The 25,342-nt window shown below is 37.9% G+C and overlaps 1 protein-coding gene across 3 annotated transcripts; it reads right to left on the reverse strand.

Annotated features, from left to right (window-relative positions):
- Nucleotides 1-25,342, reverse strand: LOC129777411 (mitochondrial Rho GTPase). 3 transcript variants are annotated; one of them, XM_055783660.1, is made up of 8 exons: nucleotides 24,841-25,342; nucleotides 24,525-24,774; nucleotides 12,160-12,365; nucleotides 11,938-12,090; nucleotides 11,090-11,878; nucleotides 10,616-11,022; nucleotides 1,146-1,208; nucleotides 1-742 (listed from the first exon to the last, which is right to left on the reverse strand). In XM_055783660.1, the coding sequence occupies exons 2-8, from the start codon at nucleotides 24,721-24,723 to the stop codon at nucleotides 607-609; spliced, it is 1,953 nt and encodes a 650-aa protein (XP_055639635.1). In that variant the 5' UTR covers nucleotides 24,724-24,774; nucleotides 24,841-25,342; the 3' UTR covers nucleotides 1-606. The 3 variants fall into 3 exon arrangements, with proteins under 3 accessions (XP_055639635.1, XP_055639636.1, XP_055639637.1); XM_055783661.1 differs by having other exon boundaries at nucleotides 24,837-25,342; XM_055783662.1 differs by lacking the exon at nucleotides 1,146-1,208.

The raw sequence follows: 25,342 nt of genomic DNA on the forward strand, positions 1-25,342 counted from the left end.
TGAGTTTGTATGTGTATATCGCTATCCCTATCGTCAAATTAATTACAAATACAAAATAATTACTGCCTACTGTTTAAGCCGATCCAGCAAAATGTCAAAATGAAACGTGCGAATTACTATTCAAAATAGGTATGTGGACCATTATTTTGCTTCACTGTTGTGTCTGTTGTGTCGTCTTCAGCGAAAAAAGAACATAAGATTAATATTGCATCAACAAAACGTCCTTAGTATCATTATGTCTGTGAGATAACGTGTGGTTCGCAAACAAGATTGCTCCTCGTTTATTGAAGAATCGGCCCTATAAATATTAGAAGTTGCTGCGAGTAACAGTTGGCCAAAATCTTCACAACTTTTATCACCTATCCAAATTACGTCAACGCGTTGAAGAATGTCACTATCATAATCATAATTTGATTAAACCACTAAGTAATGTTCGCAGGTCGTCCCACGTTTTTATCGAATCTTGCAAATATTTACAATAACCAATTCAAATTACCTTCGCGATTTCAGTAGAGATATTTAATATGTGGATGAGTCCGATATCCCCTACTCAGTGATATATTTTTGGAACGCTAAGCTCACCATCCGAGTTTTGGTACCGATGATTCATCGACCATGGGAACTGGAACCGTGAAACGCTTTCACCACAAAGAATCCGACGATGGTGGCAGCCGCTATACCGAGGCCAGCCTTCCACCAGAGCAGCGGGTCGCTCGAGATGAGTCCGAATTGGTTCAGGTGACTGCAAGAGAAAGTGCTTATATGAGCAGAACTTATAGCACTGTGGAGGGAGACAAAAACAAAACAGCAGCATGCGTTATCATCATGTGGCAATGTGTGACACTACGGCATTGTTAGATGGCATTTGGAGGCGCGGTCAGTCAGTTTGGTACGTGTAGTGGGTTGGAGATTTGTCGTGCCATTGAACACAAGAGAACACAAACGCACATTCAATTAATTTTGTTAGGAGTTGTAAAGTTTGCATTATTTACTAGTGGACACAAAAAAAAAAAGATTCAATAAAATTTGCGTAAATATCAAGGGTTAGTATTGAAAGAAGATGCATTATTACACACCAAATGCGTTACAAAGCACACACCGCGTTATGTACAGAACATCGCTTTTTTCCACTAGTGATAACTTACGTTTGCTCCCACAGCTGCACCAATCTATGTTTATAGAAAAGAATCCAGGCGGCTTGGAAACGACTAGACAGAGAAAAAGTGCTCTTTATTCGTAATTGTTCATGGCTAATGATTAATTTCTGATTGTTTGAAAAAATATCATAATCAATGACATTTAGCATAATAACATGTGTATTGTATCTGTCTGTTGTATTATTGAGAAATATCATGAGAACAAAAATTCTATTGGTCATGTATGGTTTCTTGCGATTTCTGATTGTTTTCGAAGTGGAAGATGCCATTAAAAGGATCTCAATTCAAGTTTGGCGATGAGGGATATGATCTCCATTCTGAGAGAAGAGTCTACTTTGGAAATTTAAACACTAATTTCATTATGAACGAATTTTATGCCAACTCGTCTTAGTATTAGGCAGCACCATCTCAGATTGCAGTGAAACATTGTGGGTGTAAAGACATTGGTCATTTAAGCAACTGACTGCATACCTGAAATCTTTGAAACCTTGGAGTACATTTTTAAAAGGTTTTTTCATATTTCTTTCACAAATTTCTATCTCAAAAACTATAATACCTACAAAATTTTGGTCGAACAATGAAGTGTAGAAAATTGTTGAAATCATAAGAAACAAAAAAATATTTAAAATAAGTAAAAAAAAGTTTATTCTCCTAAAGTGTGGAGTTTATTAGTACCTTTTTTTCAATTACATGTTTTCAGTTTTCGTTCAATATTTCCATGTAACTAGACTACATCTGTACAACTAGGATCCAATTCTTGCGGAAGTGTGTTATTTTTTCGAAGAAGACAAACTCATTGCCTTCAAATATAGCATCCTTCGTCCCGAAACCATGTGAACAATGGAAAACAAATACAATCAATAATTATGAAACCAATCATATTTGAATCGGGCCAGTAGTTCAAAAGTTATGATTTTTTGTGGTGGAAAAACGAAATAAAAATTGATTTTTCGGGCCATCAGTTAATTTAAAAAAATCATAACTCAAGAACAAAAAATAACTCCTCTTCGATTTTTGGATATGTAATGTAAATAATGTAAAGCTTTATGAAAAAATTTAAAAAAATATGACGCCCTTGGCACCGAAACCATGTAAACTAAGAAAAACAAATACAATCGATAATTACGAGAATGAAATCAACCTGTTGTAGAAGTGTAATATTTTATCAAAGAAGAATAGCTCATTGGCTTCAATTTAATATGTCGATCATTTCAATCGGTCCGGTAGTTCGAAAGTTATGATTTTTTGAAAAATGTCATTTTTGGAAGAAAGATGGACAAAATTGATTTTCGGAACAACCCCAAAATGGAAATGGTCACCCTAATGAAAAAAATAAAAAATATAGGTTTTATGTTTCGCGGTAAAGAACAAAATTACCACTTTCCACGAAAATTTGAGAACCACTATATCGGTTTGACATGGAATGGCTGTATATTTTTATTCTTTCTACTAGCTGACCCGGCAAACTTCGTCCCGCCCAAAATTTATTTTTCGTTATCACATTCACGTTTTCTTACAAAGCGCATGTTCATGGGTCCAATCGCAGAACTGTTCATTGACTGATCTTCTAATCTACCCTTTAAAATTACCTTTTACTATAAAATTCCTAGTACTTCTACCAAAACTCGTCATTATAATATTATTATTAGGGGATTATTTTCAGACACAATTTTCGTTCAAGATTTTCCAACCACTTGCAAATAACATGTTTCTCCGTAACATGGAATTAATGTTTGATACATAAAATATGATAGAATAAAGATCGGACAGTTCCTTTCTCGAGTTTTGCTCTTATCAACACAATCGGCGATCCATTTTATTTATATAGATAGAAGAAGCTATAGGAGTGAGTTTTATCACATTTAAACCAATTTCCAATTTCGAACGAAGATCAATTTCGTTAGCGCAAACATCAAATGGACTAACAACGTTTGTCACTATGAAATTGTAGAATATATGGGAATTATATGAAATGTTCGTAAATTTTCCCATTTTTTTAGGGTTTTCCGAAAATTTTCAATTGTTATGTTTGGTTGGAATATGTTTGATTGAAATATGTGTTTTAACTTTTTTTTGAAACTTATGCTTATGCTTCCTCTGTATGGTAGCGCCATTTGTGTTCCGTTTGTATGGCAGCCGCCTCTTAGAGAGGGGGAGGAGTATCTATTTACCATAGAAACGTTTCTTTCCCCCTAAAACCTTCATATGCTAAATTTGGCTTCATTTGCTTGATTAGTTTTCGAGTTATGCAGAAATTTGTGTTTCATTTGTTTGTGGTAACAGTATCGTACAGTCACTCATAATCCATCATTAGAAGACTCGAAAATAATTTTAAATTGTTAAAAATTGAATGGAAATTATTACTCGATGTTGTTTACATACTATAGGGACATAGTCCTGACGCTAACTTAACTATTTTTCTATAAATCTCCTTGCATTTTTGCAAAAACTTTATTCATAATATGAAATCATTATCAGAGACAATTCTCGTACAAGATTTTTCCCCATTTGCAGAGCATGTGTTATTCTGTTACATAGAACTCATATTAGAGCATATTTTCGTTTTTTTTCGGTAGGTTATATTTTCATTATAATTGTTGTTTTAAAAGCGTGTTTATTTCACCCGGAATTTCTCTTCCTTTTTCGCACGGAACACGAAACACGAAGCTCAATGATATCTATATCGAATTGCGTTTCAAGGTTGCTATATTTGCACAGCCCGATTTATAATATGGCGATCGGGTTGATGTTGTAACTGGTCATCGAAGACTTCATTTTTTGTTTGAACAAACATGATGGTAATAGCATCTTTGCGTCGGCGTCGGGTCGGGTCGGCGTTGCTCATGATAGCGTCTCGCAAGTGAATGTATTTATCCTCACTGTTTATTGTGTCGTAGGAATCGCAGTCGTTCGCTCTCTACCTCTCTACCGTTCGCAAGTAATTCTACGATCAGACGGCGAACGTAAGGAACTTTAGGAACGTTAGTATCATTGAAGAAGAAGATGTGTGCCAACGACGAACTCTAGATTATTGTTTCTTCTTCGAATCACGATTACTCGAGTCGCTGTGCAGTCTTCTACCAGGATTCCAGCAAAGTCTTCAACAACATGCGCATCTACACACATGTTCTCCAGTTGTTTTATCAGAATTGATGATTGGTTGTCACCTTGGAATCCAAGCATGTATGATATGAAGAATTCAAATAATTGATTGTGCTCATTCAAAAAGGCTTACAGTTCGCCGACAATGCACCTGGTTTTAGCCGAACTGATGTTACTGGAGCATGTGTGACTGATAGTTCGATGAAGCGGACGTAGCCATCTGTCATTGAACAACGTAAATATATATTTGTTCTGTTTGGAAAACTACGGGTCAATTATTTGGACATGGTTCATACCAAAATACTAAAATCGTTATTAAAAATATGTGATGGCAGTGAAAATTGAAGGTTACATGTATTTTTATAACAAATTTAGGAAGAAAAAATACAAAGAAAAATATTCAGAAAAATCTTTTTTTTCTGCATAGGGCAACCCTATTCGATATTGAACATACGGTAAACGGTATCCTAGCGGTACCATATATAGTTTACGACCTATACTCATCCCTACCATGTTTTTTGAGCATAATTTCATAAAAATCGGTCGAGCCGTTTCGAAGGAGTTCGACCACGAACATCGTGACACGAGATTTTATATATATAGTCAGCGTTTTTCTACCAAAGAGCTCAATGTTGGTTCCTAGAGACCGACGTGGGGCTCAACTTGTTAATAGTGTATCAAGTTATCTACAAGGAATCTGAAACAGTTTTTTTCCTGATCATGGTTTCGTATCATAATCATAATATTGATTTTGATTGAGTGTATTGAAAGAATTCTAATACTAATCGAATGAGAGTAAAAATTACGTGTTTTATTTTTAGTGATTTTTTTTTATTAAGATTGAAAAAACTTAGAACTGTCTTCAGGGATGATAATCTGAGAGGGCACACTTACTCCACTACAAATCGAAATTGTTATGACCGGCGACACATTCACTAATATGACGACTCAACAACTGTTGTGCTTGATGGAGTAGTGCGTTGGACTTTCATATATTCGAGGTAATTCCGCATATTGCTGCATCAAAAAAGTATCTGGACAAAGGCGAGACCGCACAAAGAACATTTCTGAACTGATTTCAATTTTCTTCTAAAGAAAAACTTGGACTGTACACTCAATTTTTCCACGTCTTAATTGAAGATTTTTTGTTTTGTGTTACAAATATGAAGTAAAGGGTGTGTCACATCAAATTGCATCACGGAAAAAACGCTGTAGAAATTCGCCCTGTAGACCGATCCTTTTGAAAATTTTAGACAGTAAAATAAAAACTATTAAACAACTTTTGGCATTTTCTTTTTATTCATACTTCGAGCCCAAGCCCGTATGCTCGCACCTTCCCTCTTTACCCCGTCCATAAGGTTCTGTACAACGTCAGGTTGTAGTTTTTTTTGAACAGAAATCCATTTTCTCTTGAAGTCCGCCTCCGATTTGACAACTTTTGGGTTCTTCCGGAGGGCCTGCTTCATAATCGCCCAATATTTCTCTATTGGGCGAAGCTCCGGCGCGTTGGGCGGGTTCATTTCCTTTGGCACGAAGGTGACCCCGTTGGCTTCGTACCACTCCAACACGTTCTTTGAATAGTGGCACGAAGCGAGATCCGGCCAGAAGATGGTCGAGCCCTCGTGCTGCTTCAATAGTGGTAGTAAGCGCTTCTGTAGGCACTCCTTAAGGTAAACCTGCCCGTTTACCGTGCCGGTCATCACGAAGGGGGCGCTCCGCTTTCCGCAAGAGCAGATCACTTGCCACACCATGTACTTTTTGGCAAACTTGGATAGTTTCTGCTTGCGAATCTCCTCCGGAACGCTGAATTTGTCCTCTGCGGAGAAGAACCCGGCCCGGCAGCTGACGAAAGTCCGCTTTGACGTAGGTTTCGTCGTCCATTACCAGGCAATGCGGCTTCGTCAGCATTTCGGTGTACAGCTTCCGGGATCGCGTCTTCCCCACCATGTTTTGCCTTTCGTCGCGGTTAGGAGCCTTCTGAACCTTGTATGTACGCAGGCCCTCCCGCTGCTTGGTCCGCTGGACGAATGAACTTGACAAATTCAGCTTATTGGCGACATCCCGGACCGAACTTCTCGGATCACGTCTAAACTGCTTAACTACGCGCTTGTGATCTTTTTCACTGACGGAGCATCCATTTTTGCCGTTCTTCACCTTCCGGTCGATGGTTAGGTTCTCGAAGTATCGTTTTAGTACTCTGCTGACCGTGGTTTGGACGATTCCCAGCATCTTACCGATGTCCCGATGTGACAACTCCGGATTCTCGAAATGAGTGTACAAGATTAATTCACGACGCTCTTTTTCGTTCGACGAGATTTTTCCAAATTTACGAAAAATTAACAGTGAAGCATGGCCAACGTGATCTATACACTCTTATCTGATTATAAAACCAAAGCTGAAGATATAATTCTTAAAAATTAAATTTCTACAGCGTTTTTTCCGTGATGCAATTTGATGTGACACACCCTTTAGAAGTGTGACCATTGTATTTTTTTAAATTTATTACATTTAATTATTTACTTTTTAACCCCGAAAAACTCAAAAATAACAAACAACACGAGGTGTACACTCAATTTTGAGATTGACTGTATATTTCCTAGCGCTATTTACCCTTCTGAAGGACTACTACAGGTACCTACACATACCAATAGAGAGTCAAACTAGTCAAACACAATTTATTTTGGTATCATGAACTTTCTAATTACTGCAATAATCAAAATTATAATTGGTGGAATTAATTTTTTTCCAGATTGGTGACGAAATTCCTGATTTTCGAGGATTTTTCAGGTAGTCGACAACCTGATTTTATTTATATTTTTATCTTGATGTGTGTAGTTGTAGTAGACAATAATATCCGGATGAAATGAATCTAATCACCTTTCATTTGGTTCCAAGAACGTTCCCGTAGGACCTTCCCACACAGAGATATTTCAGTTTGAATGAAAAATTACCCCTTCGTCTTTGATGATGAATTATTCAATAATCAACTCATATTCTCACTCATATCATATTCATATGCATTTCCACACATGCACGCACTCTTCTCAAACAAACTCATAAAGACGAAAGGTACGAATCGTTTATTCTGAGAGTCGCGTAGGATTTTGTACTTCTGATACGATTTGCGATTAAATGCTCCTCAAACTTTGAAAAATCTTCTATAAAAAACGGCTTAACGTATCAATATGAAACGTTCACAGATGTTTAGGGAATACACTAGGCTAAAAATTTGCCTGGAAACATTAGAACTTACTGCGATATTTGCAAAGTTACATTAAATTTGGTAAAGCACTATAAAATCCTGTTTTTAGCATTTTTTTGAAATCGATGCAAAAAATTTAAATTTTTTTTTTTCGTCAAAGTAACAAATTATCCTTGTGCAGAATTTATTGGAGTTTTCAAAACTGCCTTTCGATTTGCGGTGCGATGACTGTTTATTGAATGGGATTTTTTTCATTAAAACTTGAATATCTCTGTGTGGGAAGGTCCTACATGAACGTTCTTGGAACCAACTGAAAGCTGGTTGATAAGGTTAATTGGATTTGCTATTGAGTTGATTAGCAAAAAATTGTGTCAGTCCAGAACATTCTTGAAAAAACAAAGAAGAATCGATTTTTCAATGCTTTCCGATATTATTGCCCACTACACCTACACACACCAAAATAAAAATATGTACATAAAATATTCTACTACCTGTTGTAGCCTGTTAGTTGTAGCTTCAAAATGATGCGCATCCCATCGATATGCGTTGATTTTAAACGAAGTTACAGCATGTCAAAAATCACTTTAAAAATCCGACTTCGCACTCTGTTCCGCTAATTTTTTTGTCGAGTGTATAAGCTCAACCGGACTTCATTCACTAGTGTCGTAGACATTGAAATTCGAGTTCTTTGAAAGCCAAAAAATTACCCAAGGGGAGAAGAGTACAGGAAATCGGGAAATCAAAAATTTATTTTATGCCAATTGTCTGCGTCGATGCGTGATGCGTCGAGATTTAAGGTTATCCAAAAACATTTTTTTTGTCAAAATAGACTTTTCAGACGGAAAAACGACAGACTACCTCAAAGTCAATTTTTGACAAACATTTTTTTTCGAGATAACGTTTATACAGTTTCTTCAACCATACATTTTACAATAATTTATCGTTAAAAAGTTTTGTTTATAATCAGTTTAATAATTACTGATTATGTTAAAAAAATAAAATATGAATAAAAAAAATTTATATAAAAATTCGCCACTCCGAAATCAAGCTGGAGCTGAAAGACAAGATCTTGAATCGAGTGAACTGTGTCCCAAAGACTTTCCTCAATGCAGGTGACAATGTACGAGCGATTAACACTTTAGCGGTTGCTCTGCTGACCTTCAGTTTTGGAATAGTGAAGTGGAGCAAAACTGACCTAGAAGAACTTGAGAACACTGCTGACAGAGGATACAGGGCTCTGCAATCTGCAGACAGTGCAGGAGAAGATTGCAGCGCTCAACTCGATTGGACTTGAGCTTGAACAGAATGCAAAATTGCGCTTTTTCCATTCAACAGAATACAATCAATGTGGGGACGAATACGATCGAACTTCATTTTGTGTTTGAACACACGCGCAATGTCATGACAATGCATTGCGCTTTGGCCTGGCTATAACTAAAGCTGTGTCGGCGTTGCTCATGATAGTGTCTCGCAAGTGAATGTATTATTCCTCGCACCGCTTTTGTTGATTGTGTAGTAAGAATTGCAGTCGTTCAATCTCTACCTTCGCGTATATGTCGACCATAAATTGTTGGCACAGCTTACGATATCTTGAATTGGCGTTTCTTGACCATGTCAAATCACCATATGACAAACATAAAAATCCATCGAGCGCGCCCTCTGTTTGTTTCGTCGCATGTTCATAATATTAAATCAAAATGAGAAATGATGTTCATAATGAATTAAGTATCTGTGACGGGGTCTCGTTGGTCTAATGTTTATGCAAGAGATTTTTCGTTAAAGAAACCCTTGGGAACGTTAGTGCCATTGAAGAAGAACATAGCGAGGGTCGCATGAACGGTCGTATGAACGCAATTCCAGATTATTGTTTTTTCTTCGCATTAAATTTCTCGTGTCACCGTGCTATCATGATTCCAGCAGCGCTTGTGCTTTGGATCTACACACGTGCTCTACAGCTGATGTTTTATCAGGGTTGATGGCAATAGCGTGATTGTCATTTTGTAATCCGAGCAAATGTGATTTGAAGAATTTCGATAACTCATTGTGCTCATTCAAAAAGGCTTCCAGCTCGTCGGAGATGCTCCCTGCTTTAGATGAATTGATGTTACTTGTGTATTTGCGGATGTTCAATGAAGCGGGCGTTACGCCATCAGTCATTGAACAACTGAAATGAATTCGTTCTATTGAAAAAACGAACAACGGTTAAATTATTAGAATATTTTTGACACAAAAATAATAAAATCGCAATTAAAAATAGGGAATTGGGGTCAAAATTTAAGGTAATATGTATGGTATGAAGTCAAATTTTTGAAAAAATATATCCAGATCTTTTTTTCTGCATAGAGCCACCCTATTCGGTATTAAATGTATGGTTATCGGTATCCTACCGGTATCATATATAGTTTACAACCTATTCTCATACCTACCAAGTATTTTGAGTATAATTTCATCAAAATCGGTCGAGCCGTTTCGGAGGAGTTCGGTAACAAACATCGTGACACGAGATTTTTATATATATAGATGAAACTATGATATCAGATCAATCATAGTAATTTATTTTCTCGTTGAAAAACATCACGAAATTAAATGACCAATGCTTTGACACGCTGTGGGTGTCAACTGCAATTTGAGATGGTGATGCCAATAGTCAGTCGAATTTCGTCTCTGTAATCTGTATTATCGAAAAAACTCGGCGCAAATTTTGTCTCAATGTTAAATCGATATTCACGTTGAATATGTCGACCAATTTCAATGAATATATCAGCAAATATTGAAAATACAGCCACTATCATGGCAATTATAATATTTTAAAGTGAAGAATTAATGAAAAGTTTTCAAAGTAGCCCCGCAAAAAGGTAACTGTCTCACGAAAGTAATATTGCTCGAACGAAATAATTAAATTATCGGAAGCGACATTGGAAACCTAAACCTTTTTTCAACATTAGAACATGTCAAATTGATTTTTTTACTACTTTCAGGTGATTTGTAGTTGTTAAAGAAGCAATCTTTCTTTACCATTCAAGGTGCAATCTACGCCAAACAATTCATTAGACCGGTCGGGTAACCCAGAATAATCTGCGGTGCCTGAACGGAAGGCTCTACCAGCAAACCAACTTATTCATAATTTTAGAAAAAAAAATACAAAACTACTCACGGAAAAGCCGCCATCGTCGCCAACTTAACGTAGACGTCCTTTTTATTGTGCTTGATACTGAAGTACTGCGGTGGAAGTATTTTGTACTTGTGGCAAAAGTCGGGCGCCTGCAGCAGATACTCCTGCCGGATTTCCTCCATGTCCGCCTTGGCGCCCACTATCAACACTGGAATTTTGCTTTCTGCGAAGTACTTTATGTATATCCGGGCGATATACTCGAACGATTTGGGATTGTTCATATCGTACACCAGACAAGCGACATCGCAGTTCACTTCACTCGGTTGCAGCGGATCCAGCACCTGTCGCACATCGATATCCCGAAGGACGAGATATTTCTCCTGGCCGTAAATCTGCACCGTGTTGATGGCGTACTGGTTCGTGCCACGAATTTCCTTATCCGTTATTTTCTAAACGAAAAAAAGTAATGTCAGGTATTCGCTTCTCTTAATTATCATGACTGTGATTTCAACTTACCCGCATGTCTTCCGCTAGGAAGGCCCGACAAAAAGCAGTCTTCCCGGAGCCCTTGGGACCAATCACATGGCACATGTACACAGATCGACTGTTCTGTTTTTTAGCCAGATCGATTCTCCGCTCTCGCGTTATGTGTATAGCTGCCAGTTGGGATTCGTTCTCGTGCACGTTAAACCCCAAATAGGCTAAGTACTCCAATGTCTTATCCAAATCCACAAGCGTCATCAGTGACCAGCGACACATCCAACCGTGCAAGGTTGGCCAACCGTTCTCATTGGTAGGTACGGTCCGCTTGATGTCGGTCGAAAAAGGTGGACAAGGACAAGCGTTGAACACTACACGAAACTCCTCCGGTGAGAGAGCACCATCCCCATCGCGGTCACTTCGCTCGAACAGCGAGATCAGAAACTGTTGGCCGCGATGAGACAATTCCGTGCTACTTCCTGGCGGTATCTTAGCCGGCGGATGCAAGTACTCTTGGCTCATTTCCAGGTTTTCGTTGTAACCAAACCGACGCAGCACGGCCCACGTAGTTTCGTTTCTCCCTCGCTGAATGAACAGACAGTGCAGAAACAGGAAGCCCTTCAGTGTGACCGAATCATTGCGGATGCCATCCGGTGTGTTTTTCATCAGTACGGCTTTCACTTCATCCAACACTTGTGGCTGAAGGGGCGCATTGAAACATCGACGCTGGAAGTGATTCAACTCATAATCATTCAACAGCCCATCGCCGTCGATGTCGCACACTTTGAATATCCGCACTAACGCTTTCTTGCATGCGTCCGTGAGCTGTAAGAAAATAAATTGTATCAGGTTTGCTGTCGACTGATCGCAGTCTTCCAGCTTACATCTTGCTCCTCCATGATGTAGAGGGGCGCTGTTGGATGCAGCACAGCTTTTTGGGCATAGTAGAACATTTCCGATATGTTGTGCAGGGTTTTCGCCGAACACTCCACACAGCTTTCCACCTCGGGAAAATCCTCCATTACGGTTAAAACATGCTGTAACGTGAAATCGAACAAGATAAAATTATCATACTTTTGAAGAAGGGTAACTTCAGTTCTACATACATCGATGGTCGAGTAGTCGATCAGATCTATTTTGTTGCCTACGAGAACCACTGGTTTCCGCTGTTCACCGGAACATTCCCTAACTAGTGGCAACCAGTGGGAGGTTATCCGTTCCAATGATTTTTCGCATTCTACCGAGTAAACAATACAAACTACGTGGGCCTTTTGAATTTCTTCCGATAGGGCATCATCCGATTGCTCAGCGGCTGCAAGTAATGAAAAAGACGATAATTAATTGTATTTAATTTTTGTGTTTCCCGTGAGACAAATTTTCCTTTTGTTTCCAAATTGAAGTCTAAAGTTGAAAATAAATTGAAGAAGAATTCAAGTGAATCAACTGTATCTCAAGTAGGGTTTAGGACAATTTTAAGTAGCCCAGAAGAAGGTATTTAATTACACTTTCGTAAAAAAACGGAATATCCGGAATAATAATATATTTCTTCGGATAGAATCGCGGTCTTTCTTTGGAATTTCCGCCATCATTTATTGCACAAGCTGCTGTTCGAACTCAACGACCGGGTTTCTTTCAATATCTGACAATCTGACAACATCTGAGCATCTATTCCTGTCCTTTTCAACCTCTTCTTGATAATTTTCAAATATTTTTCGATTGAAGGAATTGAATACAACTCGATGAAATCCACCCTGTTGTCATGGTACTAGTGAAGAACATTCCTGATTTTGAAGCACTATGCCAAATCTGTCCGAGGCTGGACAGGATGTATTCCACTCTTTGCCTTCAGCCTTCTAGACTCCAATACATTTTATCACCACTGAGGTTGTCTATTACCTCAACGCATGCTGCAAAAACTTCGAGACGGGGGAATCAATTTCTCCTATAGTAGATAAAGGCCATGCTCAAGTTCTGCTGGTTGTGAACCGCTTGTCCGGCTATGACCGCGTCGATGATGGCATCGGTAGTAGTTGTTAATTTGGATGTGGGTCTTCCGGTTCAGGGGGTACTGTGAACTCCACTGGTGCGAATCCGCGAGCCCTACTCGCGCCTAGAATTTGGATTCCCCCGAGCCTAGGATTGGACGATCTTTATAAAAAAATTGATCTTGTCGAATCGATTTTCCAAACGTCGTAAGGATCGATCCACTGATTAAACCGGTACCGAATCGATCTTTGAAAAATTAAAAGCTTTTTTTTATGTATCTGCTTATTCTATATATGAATATCTTCTTTTCTCTGAACAGGGAATACAAATTTGATATTTCTATTCAAACATCAAAAGAATTTTGTTTTTTCTTTAGCATGAAGGCCATAATGCGTTCGTCTTGTGCCGTCAGGTAGTCGTTTTATTAAATAAATTATTTGAAAAAGCATTATTAGAAATTCAACAATCGCCCAAAACAATACCACCCAGAACTTAGCTGACAATGATCCCATAAAACCAATCGTGCCATAGATCTGTCATTTTGTCGAAGCCGATTCTTGATTTCGGTGCCAATTCCAAAGATGATGAATCGAAGATGATCAATGAGAATGGTTTGCTGCTTCCAAACGTCATTCAGTGTGTACTTTGTGCAATTTCACTGGTTCAGGTCAATCCACGGAGACCATTTTGCAGAGTTACAGTAGATTTTCTAAAACTCTACACGAAAACCCTTTTTTAAAACCTTTTTCAAAATCAATGTAGGAAATTTGAATATTTTTTGTTTTGTTTTGTGTTGTTTTTTATTCTTGTACAGAATTTCTTTGAGTTGGAGCAAACTGATAGGCTGGGTTTGCAGTGCAATTTTTATTGAAATATTCGCCATCGAAAACGGAAGGGTAACTTTTCATATAAGGTACACCTGGGTAAGTTGAAATACTGGGTAAGATAAAACGGACTTTTTTTTACTTTTACTTGGAATGATAGATTGACTCGACAAAAATATATCTAGTAAACATTATCTTTCAACGACCTTTATCAGAATATTGGAATGTCTTAACCAGGTGTATGACACGATTATCGCTATCTCACTCTACCTACCGTCACCGCCTATCTCACTATCCCTCTGCTGTAAAAGTTCATCATCGACATCACGATATGTCAGATGGTGGTAAATTTGTAATTCGCGATGACGTCGACGTCTGGTGGCGACTTCAAGTTAGAGCCATAATTTGGGTTCCAAAATCGTTAGTGTAATCTCTACCAGATTAGAAGACACGGAGCCGGTTTTAAAATTTTAAAATTTGAATGAAAATTTTCACATTATGTTATTTAATTATTAGAAACACGTATTTCTGACTTTCATTCATCCATATGGTCATACAATTCTAACATTGTTGCTGATTTTTTTCTCTATAATATAAAGTTGTCTTCATAAACAATTTTCCTATGAGACTTTTTCCCCACCTGCAAACAAAAATGTTTTTAATTTAAACAGAATACTAATTTGATATGGAAAAGCTAATTTTCATTCATAATTTTAATTTTGAAAACGTTCACTCCGACTGAAAATCAGGTGTTCTTTGACGCTCCCCTAAACTAGTAATCGAAGCTCACTGCCGTCAACGCGGATCGCTGTTTTGAAGAAAACAAATACTTCTGACGTGTGAGATGTTGGCATCAAAAACATGGCGGGTGCCATACGGCTGGTCTTAACGCAATCCGCGCCTTTGTTTACTTTTCCTTGTTCCGTGAAATCAAAACAAACATTTTTGCGCGCTCACTCAATCGGAGTGAAAACACTGATTTTTCCAAAAATACCGCCAGAATCTATTACAAGTTGGGGTAGTATGCATGACAATATGGGTTTGCAGAAAGAATGAACACACTTTTAAAATAAAAAATATGAATGAAAATTAGTTTTCTCAAATCAAATTAGTACTCTATGTGGATGAAAATCTCTTTTACCTGCAAATGTTGAAAAAATATCATACGAAAATTGTGTTTAAAGATAATTTTATATTATAATGGTAAGTTTTGGAGAGAATATTTAAAAATTTATAGAAAATATTTTATGTTAGAGTCAGAATAACGTACTTCAGGTAATTAAATAACGCCAAGAAAAAGTTTTCATACAAATTTTAGCAGTTAAGAACTGCCTTCGGTCCGTCTAATCTGGTAGAGAATAGTTTGCCTCATACGAACTAATGTCGTGTCCAGATGTCGACACCGTTCCGATGTCATCGCGAATTGCACGTCAGGTAATCAAATAGAGATAATCAAGTGTAGTGGTTTTGAAAACTAAACTGAAAAATCTTTTTCCGTTTAGCTCTGAACATTTTAACTCACACTATGTTTTTTTCAACCCTTGGGTAGATTGAAACCAGTGAAAATCGACTGCGCTCCTCTTGTTATATGCCAAAAGCGCGGGGAGCGCGATAGCGCTCTTCTTGCTTGATGTTAATATTTTTGGCTTGGCACCTTGGTAGAATTTCGTCTTTCGGGGACATTTGTGCAAGAGGACGTCACGCGCTTTGTGTAGCAAACGATAATTGCGAGTGCAATTGTGTAAATATAATATTCTCATTATTAAAAAAAATATATATATACAAATAAGGAAGTTAATCTTAATAAATTTTATAAATTTTATTTTTATATGAAAGGGCTTGACTAGTAGAACACAGTTATTTATGAAAATGCAAATCCAAGATGGCTGCCACTACCAAATTGCGGGCTACATATTTTCTCAAATCCCAATTAATATGGGTATCAAATGAAAGGGCTTGAATAATAGATCACAGCAGATCATGAAAAATCCAAACCCAAGATGGCCGCAAACACAAAATAGCAAATTACTTTATTAAACGGTTTTATTTAGCTTGAACTGTTTTTATGTATGTTTGTGTGTCTGTAGGGTTGTCCCAAATTAATAGAAATTTGAGCAATAGGAACTGATCGAATTTATAAAACACCTTTATCTCTGCCGTCATTTAAAACCTGCTTATCTTGAAAAATCCAATTTGGCCGTCACTACAAAATAGCTGATTCCATATCATCTCAAAAAAAGGATGATTGAGATAGGTGTATCAAACGAACGAATTTGATTTAGAGAACACACTATGTATTTTCTACGATCCACTTAACATCGGTATCAAATGAAATTATTTGACTGATAGAATACAGTACAATGGTTTTATTGTAGAAAAATATTCTAATGAAACAGATAATGTACTAAAAACTAGAAAATAAAATAAGTAAAAAAAACTTTTTAAGTTTTAATTTTTTTTAAACGGTTTAATTTGATTAAACATAATAATGTACTAAAAGCTAGAGAATAATTAGGCAAGTAGCAGTTAGCAGTTATCACACCTCTCCTTCATTAGTCTAGGGCATTGATAAGACTAAAATAAACTCAACACAGAAAAACTTTAATTCTACTACGCATGTAGGACAACATAAACAAACTGCAGCGCGCCAAGCGCCAAGCGGTGTGCAAGCATGTTTACAATATTTGTAAGTGTTGTAATTTAGTAAAGCTCTGAATACGTACCAAATAATTATCTGGTGATTGATTAAATGTTAGCTCAAATGTGCTGAATGTCATAAGTCGAAAGATTGTAAAGCAGAGTATGAAAAATGTATCAATTGTGACAAGAACAATCGAAAGAAGAAGTTTGATGCTGATCATCAGTTGGATATCTACCACTCGGTTTTAAGCTATGAATGTACCATATACCAGGAAAAAGTTAGGAAAGCAAGAGAGCTTGTTGACTATGGTAAATAGCAGCCAGAGCTGTCGATTGTATATTTGAATGCGGCTGGTTTATTCACTCATTTCGATGACATTTCTCTCAGCATATATGACATAAAACCTTTAGCGGTGGTAATTGTTGAAACACATTTGACTGATGATGTTAATCTATGTTTATACTCTCTTCTTGGATACCAGATGATTAATTGCATATCACATTCGAAACATACTGGTGGTGTTACCATATATGTAAAAAATGGACATTTGGTAGAGTTAGTTAAAAACGATAAGAAAAATGGAAACTGGTTCCTTGCAATGAAAATTAGAGCAGGAAATCAGATGTTACTTGTTGGCGGCGTGTATCATTCTCCTAGTTTCAGTGATAACGAATTCTTGAGATTACTTGAGCATGAATGGCTTTCAGATGCGATGAATGATGGTATCGAAAATATAATTTGTGGTGATTTCAATATAAATTACAACAGTATGTACGAGAGTCGTGAGTTGAGACGAGTGGCAGTGTGCGATTTTGTTCCAGACATTCAAAATGAGCATGTTTTGGTTAAATCATGGGTTCGTTATAATCTGGCGAGTCTTTGCAATTTATTAAGAAAAAGTTTGTCTATTTCCTCTACTGTCGGAAGCGATATTCATGGTGAAGCGAGAGCATTTGATGAAATCTTAGAAAAAAGTGTATCGCAACTAATAAAGAGTGTGTCACATCAAATTGCATCACGGAAAAAAACGCTGTAGAAATTCGCCCTGTAGACCGATCCTTTTGAAAATTTTAGACAGTAAAATAACAACTATTAAACAACTTTTGGCATTTTCTTTTTATTCATACTTCGAGCCCAAGCCCGTATGCTCGCACCTTCCTCTTTACCCCGTCCATAAGGTTCTGTACAACGTCAGGTTGTAGTTTTTTTTGAACAGAAATCCATTTTCTCTTGAAGTCCGCCTCCGATTTGACAACTTTTGGGTTCTTCCGGAGGGCCTGCTTCATAATCGCCCAATATTTCTCTATTGGGCGAAGCTCCGGCGCGTTGGGCGGGTTCATTTCCTTTGGCACGAAGGTGACCCCTTTGGCTTCGTACCACTCCAACACGTCCTTTGAATAGTGGCACGAAGCGAGATCCGGCCAGAAGATGGTCAGGCCCTCGTGCTGCTTCAATAGTGGTAGTAAGCGCTTCTGTAGGCACTCCTTAAGGTAAACCTGCCCGTTTACCGTGCCGTGGTCATCACGAAGGGGGCGCTCTGCTTTTCGCAAGAGCAGATCGCTTGCCACACCATGTACTTTTTGGCAAACTTGGATAGTTTCTGCTTGCGAATCTCCTCCGGGACGCTGAATTTGTCCTCTGCGGAGAAGAACAACAGGCCCGGCAGCTGACGAAAATCCGCTTTGACGTAGGTTACGTAGGTGCGGCATTACCAGGAAATGCGGCTTCGTCAGCATTTCGGTGTACAGCTTCCGGGCTCGCGTCTTCCCCACCATGTTTTGCCTTTCGTCGCGGTTAGGAGCCTTCTGAACCTTGTATGTACGCAGGCCCTCTCGCTGCTGGTCCGCTGGACGAATGAAATTGACAAATTCAGCTTATTGGCGACATCCCGGACCGAACTTCTCGGATCACGTCTAAACTGCTTAACTACGCGCTTGTGATCTTTTTCACTGACGGAGCATCCATTTTTGCCGTTCTTCACCTCCCGGTCGATGGTTAGGTTCTCGAAGTATCGTTTTAGTACTCTGCTGACCGTGGATTGGACGATTCCCAGCTTCTTACCGATGTCCCGATGTGACAACTCCGGATTCTCGAAATAAGTGCACAGGATTAATTAACGACGCTCTTTTTCGTTCGACGACATTTTTCCAAATTTACGAAAAATTGACAGTGAAGCATGGCCAACGTGATCTATACACTCTTATCTGATTATAAGCGAAAGCTGAAGATATAATTCCTAAAAATTAAATTTCTACACCATTTTTTCCGTGATGCAATTTGATGTGACACACCCTTTAGATATCAAAATCGTTACAACACATCCAGTAAACAGCTGGTATTCCAATCATCTGGCTAATCTAAAGTGTCGCCGTGATAGATTGTGTGGTAAGCATAGGCAAGATAGAACAACGCGAAACTGGAATAATTATGTTGCTGCTAGAAATCTATATTCGAGGGCGCTTAGAGAGACAAAAAATACAATGTTTCAAGAAGAATTGGAAATAAATAAATATGACGGAAGAAAATTATGGAAAACAATTAAAAAACTACTGAATTCCAAGACGACGAAACCGAATACAGTAAACATTCACTAACTGGGCGAAAAGGGAAGACCAGTTATCGACATTTGCGTTTTAACTGGTCCGGAATGTTAAACGTCAAATAAAATCGAGGGGAACTTCAATTAATTGTTTGATTCGCGTTGATCATGAAATTGGATAAACAAAAGGATTCCAATGGAAGTTTCGAATTGAGTGTGACAACAGATATGAAATATAATTTGAGGAAATTATTTTTCTGTAATTTAATCAATGTTTTTGTCATGCAAAAATAATGTCAATTATCATAACATTTCAAATTACATTCGAATGCCCCTCACAGCGAATATTCCATTTGAAAATGGCGTAGATTGTTTACGAAATTCTGCTTTTTGACTGGTTCAAGGACCAGTTAACGTTCGCCCAGTTAAAACGCAGACCAGTTAAACCAGGACCAGTTAGCGAACGATTACTGTATAATGAACTTTGAAGACATAGAAATAACAGACGAAAAAGAAATTGCAAATCGCTTGAATGAGTATTTTGTTGATAGCGTGATTGAAATACATGAAAGCATTTCTCCATGTCAGACAGTGTTGGTGTCGAATGTGTGTCAGTTGTCAGCGTTAGTGTCAGTGTCAGTTGAAGACGATCCGCATTTGAGGAATTTCTCATTGGTTACAAATGATGAACTCAACGAATTAATAAAGAATTTGAAACGTACATCAGGAATTGGAAATGTGTCAACCCAAGTGTTTAGAGACGCGTCGTTAGTTATGAATGGTATGTTGTTGAAAATCGTAAATGAAAGTCTTCGATGCGGTGTAGTCCCAGAGCCGTGGAAAGAATCGATAGTAATACCTATCCCGAAAGTGACAAACACTACTGATGCAAAGCTACACAGACCCATAAATATGTTGAGACTGCAAGAAAAAATTTTAGAGCTGTGTGTGAAGAAGCAGTTGCTGGAATTCATCAACAGAAAAGGCATTTTGATTCCAGAACAATCAGGCTTCCGAAAGAATCATTCTACTGAGACTGCGATAAACTTAATATTACGCAAATGGAAGTCTAATATAGAGAATGGAAAATACAAGGTAGCTGTGTTCTTGGATTTCAATGTGCTTTTGAAACTGTTGATAGACAGAAGCTTCTTCAAGTATTACAGAGCATAGGAATTGTTGGTGTGGTTTTGTATTGGTTTACAAGCTATTTGAATAATAGAAGTCAAAGAACTAGATTTGGAAATACTACATCGGATCGAAGACTAAATGATTTAGGTGTTCCTCAAGGTAGTGTGTTTGATCCTTTGTTGTTTATTCTCTATATTAATGACATGAAATATCATACAGGAAGAGGTGTATTGAAATTGTTTGCCGATGACTCTACAATTTATTGGGTGAATGATGATTTGTCTACAGCAATAGCGGAGGTAAACGAAGACTTGAAAATATTTACGGAGTATTTGAAAACGAAGAGACTTTGTCTGAAAATTTCTAAGACGTACTGGATGATTATCGGAAGTCGGAAGAAAGACGGACATCCACATAGGTTCATGGATGGTGTAATGATTGAACGAGTAAAAATTGTTAAATATCTAGGTGTGCAAGCCGACGAGAAGCTAACGCTCATTGAACATGTTGACTACGTTATAAAAAAGGTGGCTATTAAATATGGTGTGCTTTGCCGGATAAACAGGTATCTAACATTCGAATCTAAGGTGACGTATGTACGGTCTGTTATAATGCCACATTTTGATTATTGTGCTACAGTATTGCTACATGCTTCAGATACGCAACTACAAAGACTGCAACGTTTACAAAATAAGATAATGAGAGTGGTTCTTAGATGTAGTAGGTACACACCAAGTGTTTCGATGTTGGATATGCTTCAATGGTTGTCCGTACGACAAAGGACTGTCCGAAATTGCCTGATTTTTATTCATAAAATGAAACTCGGATTACTACCTGATTATTTGATGGAAGATGTCGAATATGGAAGAGACGTGCACTCTCATAACACTAGGAGAGCAGCTGACTTTAGATTACAATATCTTACAAAAACAACGATACAACGATCACTTTTCTATCGTGGACTACAAATTTACAACACATTACCGCTAAAGACGCTAAAGAAATGACAAATATAGCACAATTCAAAAGGACAACAATTGACTTCGTTAAAAAAATTTATTGACCGCTGACATGAATGTCAGCGAATGAGAACAAAATTATAATTATATAATGACTACAGAATGTACATTTCATAATTGACTAGATGTGATGGACTTAGAGTGATGGTCATACGCGGAAGTAGACGCAACGAGAAATATAGTACCAGAAAAAATCCGACGACATCAAGTAATATAACATTGAAAAACTAATTATCTACGAGATAATCAGTCCCTCCCACTCCAAAAGAAGCGAATGGGGTGGAGGTAGGACCCAACAAAAAAATGAAAGGGCCTTTAGGACCATCACAGAAATAAATGAGGGGCGTATGACACCAATAGAAGGTGGATTTTATAAACCTTTAAAACATGTGAATCCGTAAAACTATCTCATAAAAGTACTGTAAATCATGAAAAAGATAATTTTGTTTATACTTTTTGAATATTTGAATACCTGATTTGATACAGGTGTGCTCAACTAGGGCATTCAAAAAAGTGGACAAACCATAATCATATTTACGATTGGACAAACAAACATTTTTTACCTTTACCTTAAAAAAAATTAAAAATGTGCAGCGGAAAGATTTAAGCCTACAAATTCGCGGTATATATGTGCAATGTACAAGAATAACGCTGATAATCGAAACGTGACTGTAAATGTGAAAAATCCACCAAAAAATTGAAAATCACCACATAATAGTTTCTTGAAGTGAAAAAAATGTGTAGGGTAGATAGGGCCAATATGACCAGGCGGGGCGAAATGGGCCACCCTTCGTTTGGGGTTGTTATTGAACCATTAACACTTATTTTCCAACAATTGAGTTACAAATATGCTTTTCAAGTATCTTCGTGAAAACCGTATTCGAATTCAATTGTTTTAAAAAGATATTGGAACAAATCTCACACTAACTGATTATGACGAAAACCATATAAGAAAAGCAGTCAATAAAATAAGCTTGTACGCTTCATACTGAAATTTATGACTGCTCTTTATATTAATTCGTGCTGGTATTATTTCTGCACATTTCTACTGTTTTCTTTCACTGCTTTACTGTTTCATGAAAAAGATCAGTTAATTTTTATTGAGCGTATATACGGGGTGGAATGGTCATACCTGCTTGGGGCAGTATGACCATGTATTTTTTCAACATAACCTGTAAATACAGCTGTCAATATTTGTAAACATAGTTGGAAATAGCTAGATGTGAAATCATGCTGCGGAATTCTACCAGAACATCCGATCGTAAAAAGTGGTCAAAGAACGGCTTGAACGCGGCAATCGAAGCAGTGAAAAGTGTTACGTCAGTGCGACATGCAGTCTTAGTGCATTGTGTCCCGCGAGAAACACTTGAACGTTATTTACATTGTGCAGATCCTTTGCAGCTCCAGCTGTTCGGATCGTTTGGTAATGTTTATACGACGGAGCAATATTCTCGCTATGGAACAGCGATTCTACGGTGTTACGACAAGAGAAATCCGGAAGCTGGCGTATGATTTGGCCGAAAGAAATGACATTCCTCACCCTTCCAATAGCCAAATTAGCCGGAATAGATTGGTTGGCTGGTTTCCGAAAGCACCACCCACAACTCTCTCTTCGGACATAAGAAGCAACCTCCGCCGCCAGGGCACGAAGATTCAATCGCATTGCATTCGGGAAATTCTACGATTTACTGGAGGACGTACAACAGAAATACAACATTTCACCAGTAATGCAATTCAACGTTGATGAGAATTCAGTGATTCCAGTAACTATCTCTTGTCAATAGGAGAAGCAAGTAAACTAAATATTATTATCTTCATTCAACAGGTGCAGACCAGAAACGCCAAAATTCAATGCGGGCAGAGGCAGAGGCAGCGCTATAACTTTAGCTGAGCGCTAAGTGCTGAACACGGAATAACAATCATAGAATCTTCCACAGGACTCCCTATGTTGCTACTGTCGGTACAATTCAGTTCCTCTACGGGCGGCGATGGATGGATCCAACGCTATCGATGCCACTAGTGGGTACATAACGGCAGAGATATTCTCTGTTCCTGCTTTGAGTAACGAAAAATTGCAGTCCAATCATTTTTAATAACATTGTTATATTTTGTACATGCTAACTGAATAAAACCCAATGAAATATACAGACAAACCTGTTTTTGTGCGGGGGATAGGGACCGCACAAAAACAGGTTTTACTGTACGTGATAGTTGCAAAATAGAATAATCTTTCCTTTTATGAACTTGTTATGTTATTTCCTAGCGAAAACATGCTCAAAAGATCGAATCAACTAACATGGTGGCCCATTTTGCCCCGTAGTGCTTTCGATTAACGGAAATGGAACACATTTTTGAAAGTGTATATTTTCTACATAAATCTTTTCTAAAGCATACAATTCATACAATTTACATCGATCAATAAGGTTTCATATCGTGAGGTTTTAACATGTAGCATAATTTATAAATGTTTCTACGTGGTTTAGGACGTTTCGTTCTTAGGGGGACCATATTGCCCCTATCTACCCTACATGTAGCCTAGAGTGGCAATGGATGTATGGAAAAAATTTCATCATCAAATTTCCGATCATGTACATTTTGTTTATTGGCCCCAAAAAAATGATCTGTGCACAGTTTCAGCTCAATCGGTCATGATTTAAGGGTGTCTCAAAGCGCTCAAGGTTTGGTTTTTTTAATCCTCTTGAATCTTCCAAGGGGGGAGTAAACGAAATTTGAAAAATTGAAATATTTTTTTCGATTCCAAATTACTTAAAAATGCATGAAACGTCGAGATCTGGTGTCATCTCGAAAATCGACCTTTTGGACTTAGGACTTAGGTTTCTGAAATTTGACTTCACCATTTTCGCAGCCACCCTAATGTAGCTAGCTCTTTTGTAAGAAAATTATTTATTGATAGAGTCAATCGCAAAAAAAATTATTGGTCCTATAATTTCTTAAATTTTTGTATGAAAAATGTTGCAGTGCATGGGAGATGAACACCATATTTTGAAAAATTTATATAATCAAAAACTAGAACAGCCTTTGATTTTTCTGTTTCTTTATTACGTTTAATTTTTGTAATTATTCCTGTTGTCGACGAGTCATAACTACTTATCACAATGAAGACACACTTATCCTTCCACATATGAAATGACTTGATACTTTTAGGAAGAAATTTGTTTGCACGCCAGAGACGATCTCACTGCGAAAGTGGCTATAATATAAGCACCCATTAATAGAGCCATATCTGTTAGCAATAATCAATAGCATATAAAAATACTCTTATACTCATTAAATAATTAATTTCAATATTCGCGACTTTTTCAGAACTTACCAGAGTAATCCACTATATTGGTAGGAACTTGCTCAGGCGTAACGTCAGCCGGGATAGTGATTTCTTCCGCCTTCGTTGGAACATCTTCCGGGAATTCTTCACTGACCAGGGACAGTATGAGGGATGTTTTTCCCACGCCCTGATCTCCGACGAGCAGAATACGGACGTGTCGCCGATAAGACGAAGACCATGCCACCATCTCGTCCAAAACTCTAGCAAGACGTTTGACTGCTCACATCTAGGAGACACCCTAAAATGTGAAACATGATGTGATAAGATAAGATCGCTTAACATAACACCAACAAAACATACACACCCGATTGTTTCAAAGTTTCTTCCTCCTCTCCTAAAAACCCACTTCAAATGCCACAACTCGAGACGGGTGGAACACAGTTCACTCGCGGCTCCCACGACTCTTCTTTAGCTTCTATCTGGTGGGGGTCGATGGATTAACGGTCTCATAGCATCAAATCAACATAAAATTTCACTTTGCGTTTTTCTCCCCCTACACTTTTCCCACGGTTCAATTATTTTCACCGAAAATTGTTGCGAGCGAAGATCGCTATTTTTGCGGTTATCACTGAACGATAATAACGTTCCCTTCTGATAAACAAACGCACACAGGTTTCCTCCCTGGTCACAGTTCCGAGACGGCAAAACAAGCGACACTTTCCGTTCCGGCCCGGAGACACCCAGCAAAAACACAACTCCCCCACCGAGTTTTCTTTCTGCGTTTTTCTACTTGTTATGCACTGATGTGACAAGACGGGAGAGTTACGAAACCATCTGCGCCGACCTCGCCAACATCTTTGGGATGG

Source organism: Toxorhynchites rutilus, chromosome 3 (assembly GCF_029784135.1).
Source record: "Toxorhynchites rutilus septentrionalis strain SRP chromosome 3, ASM2978413v1, whole genome shotgun sequence".
NCBI lineage: Eukaryota > Metazoa > Arthropoda > Insecta > Diptera > Culicidae > Toxorhynchites > Toxorhynchites rutilus.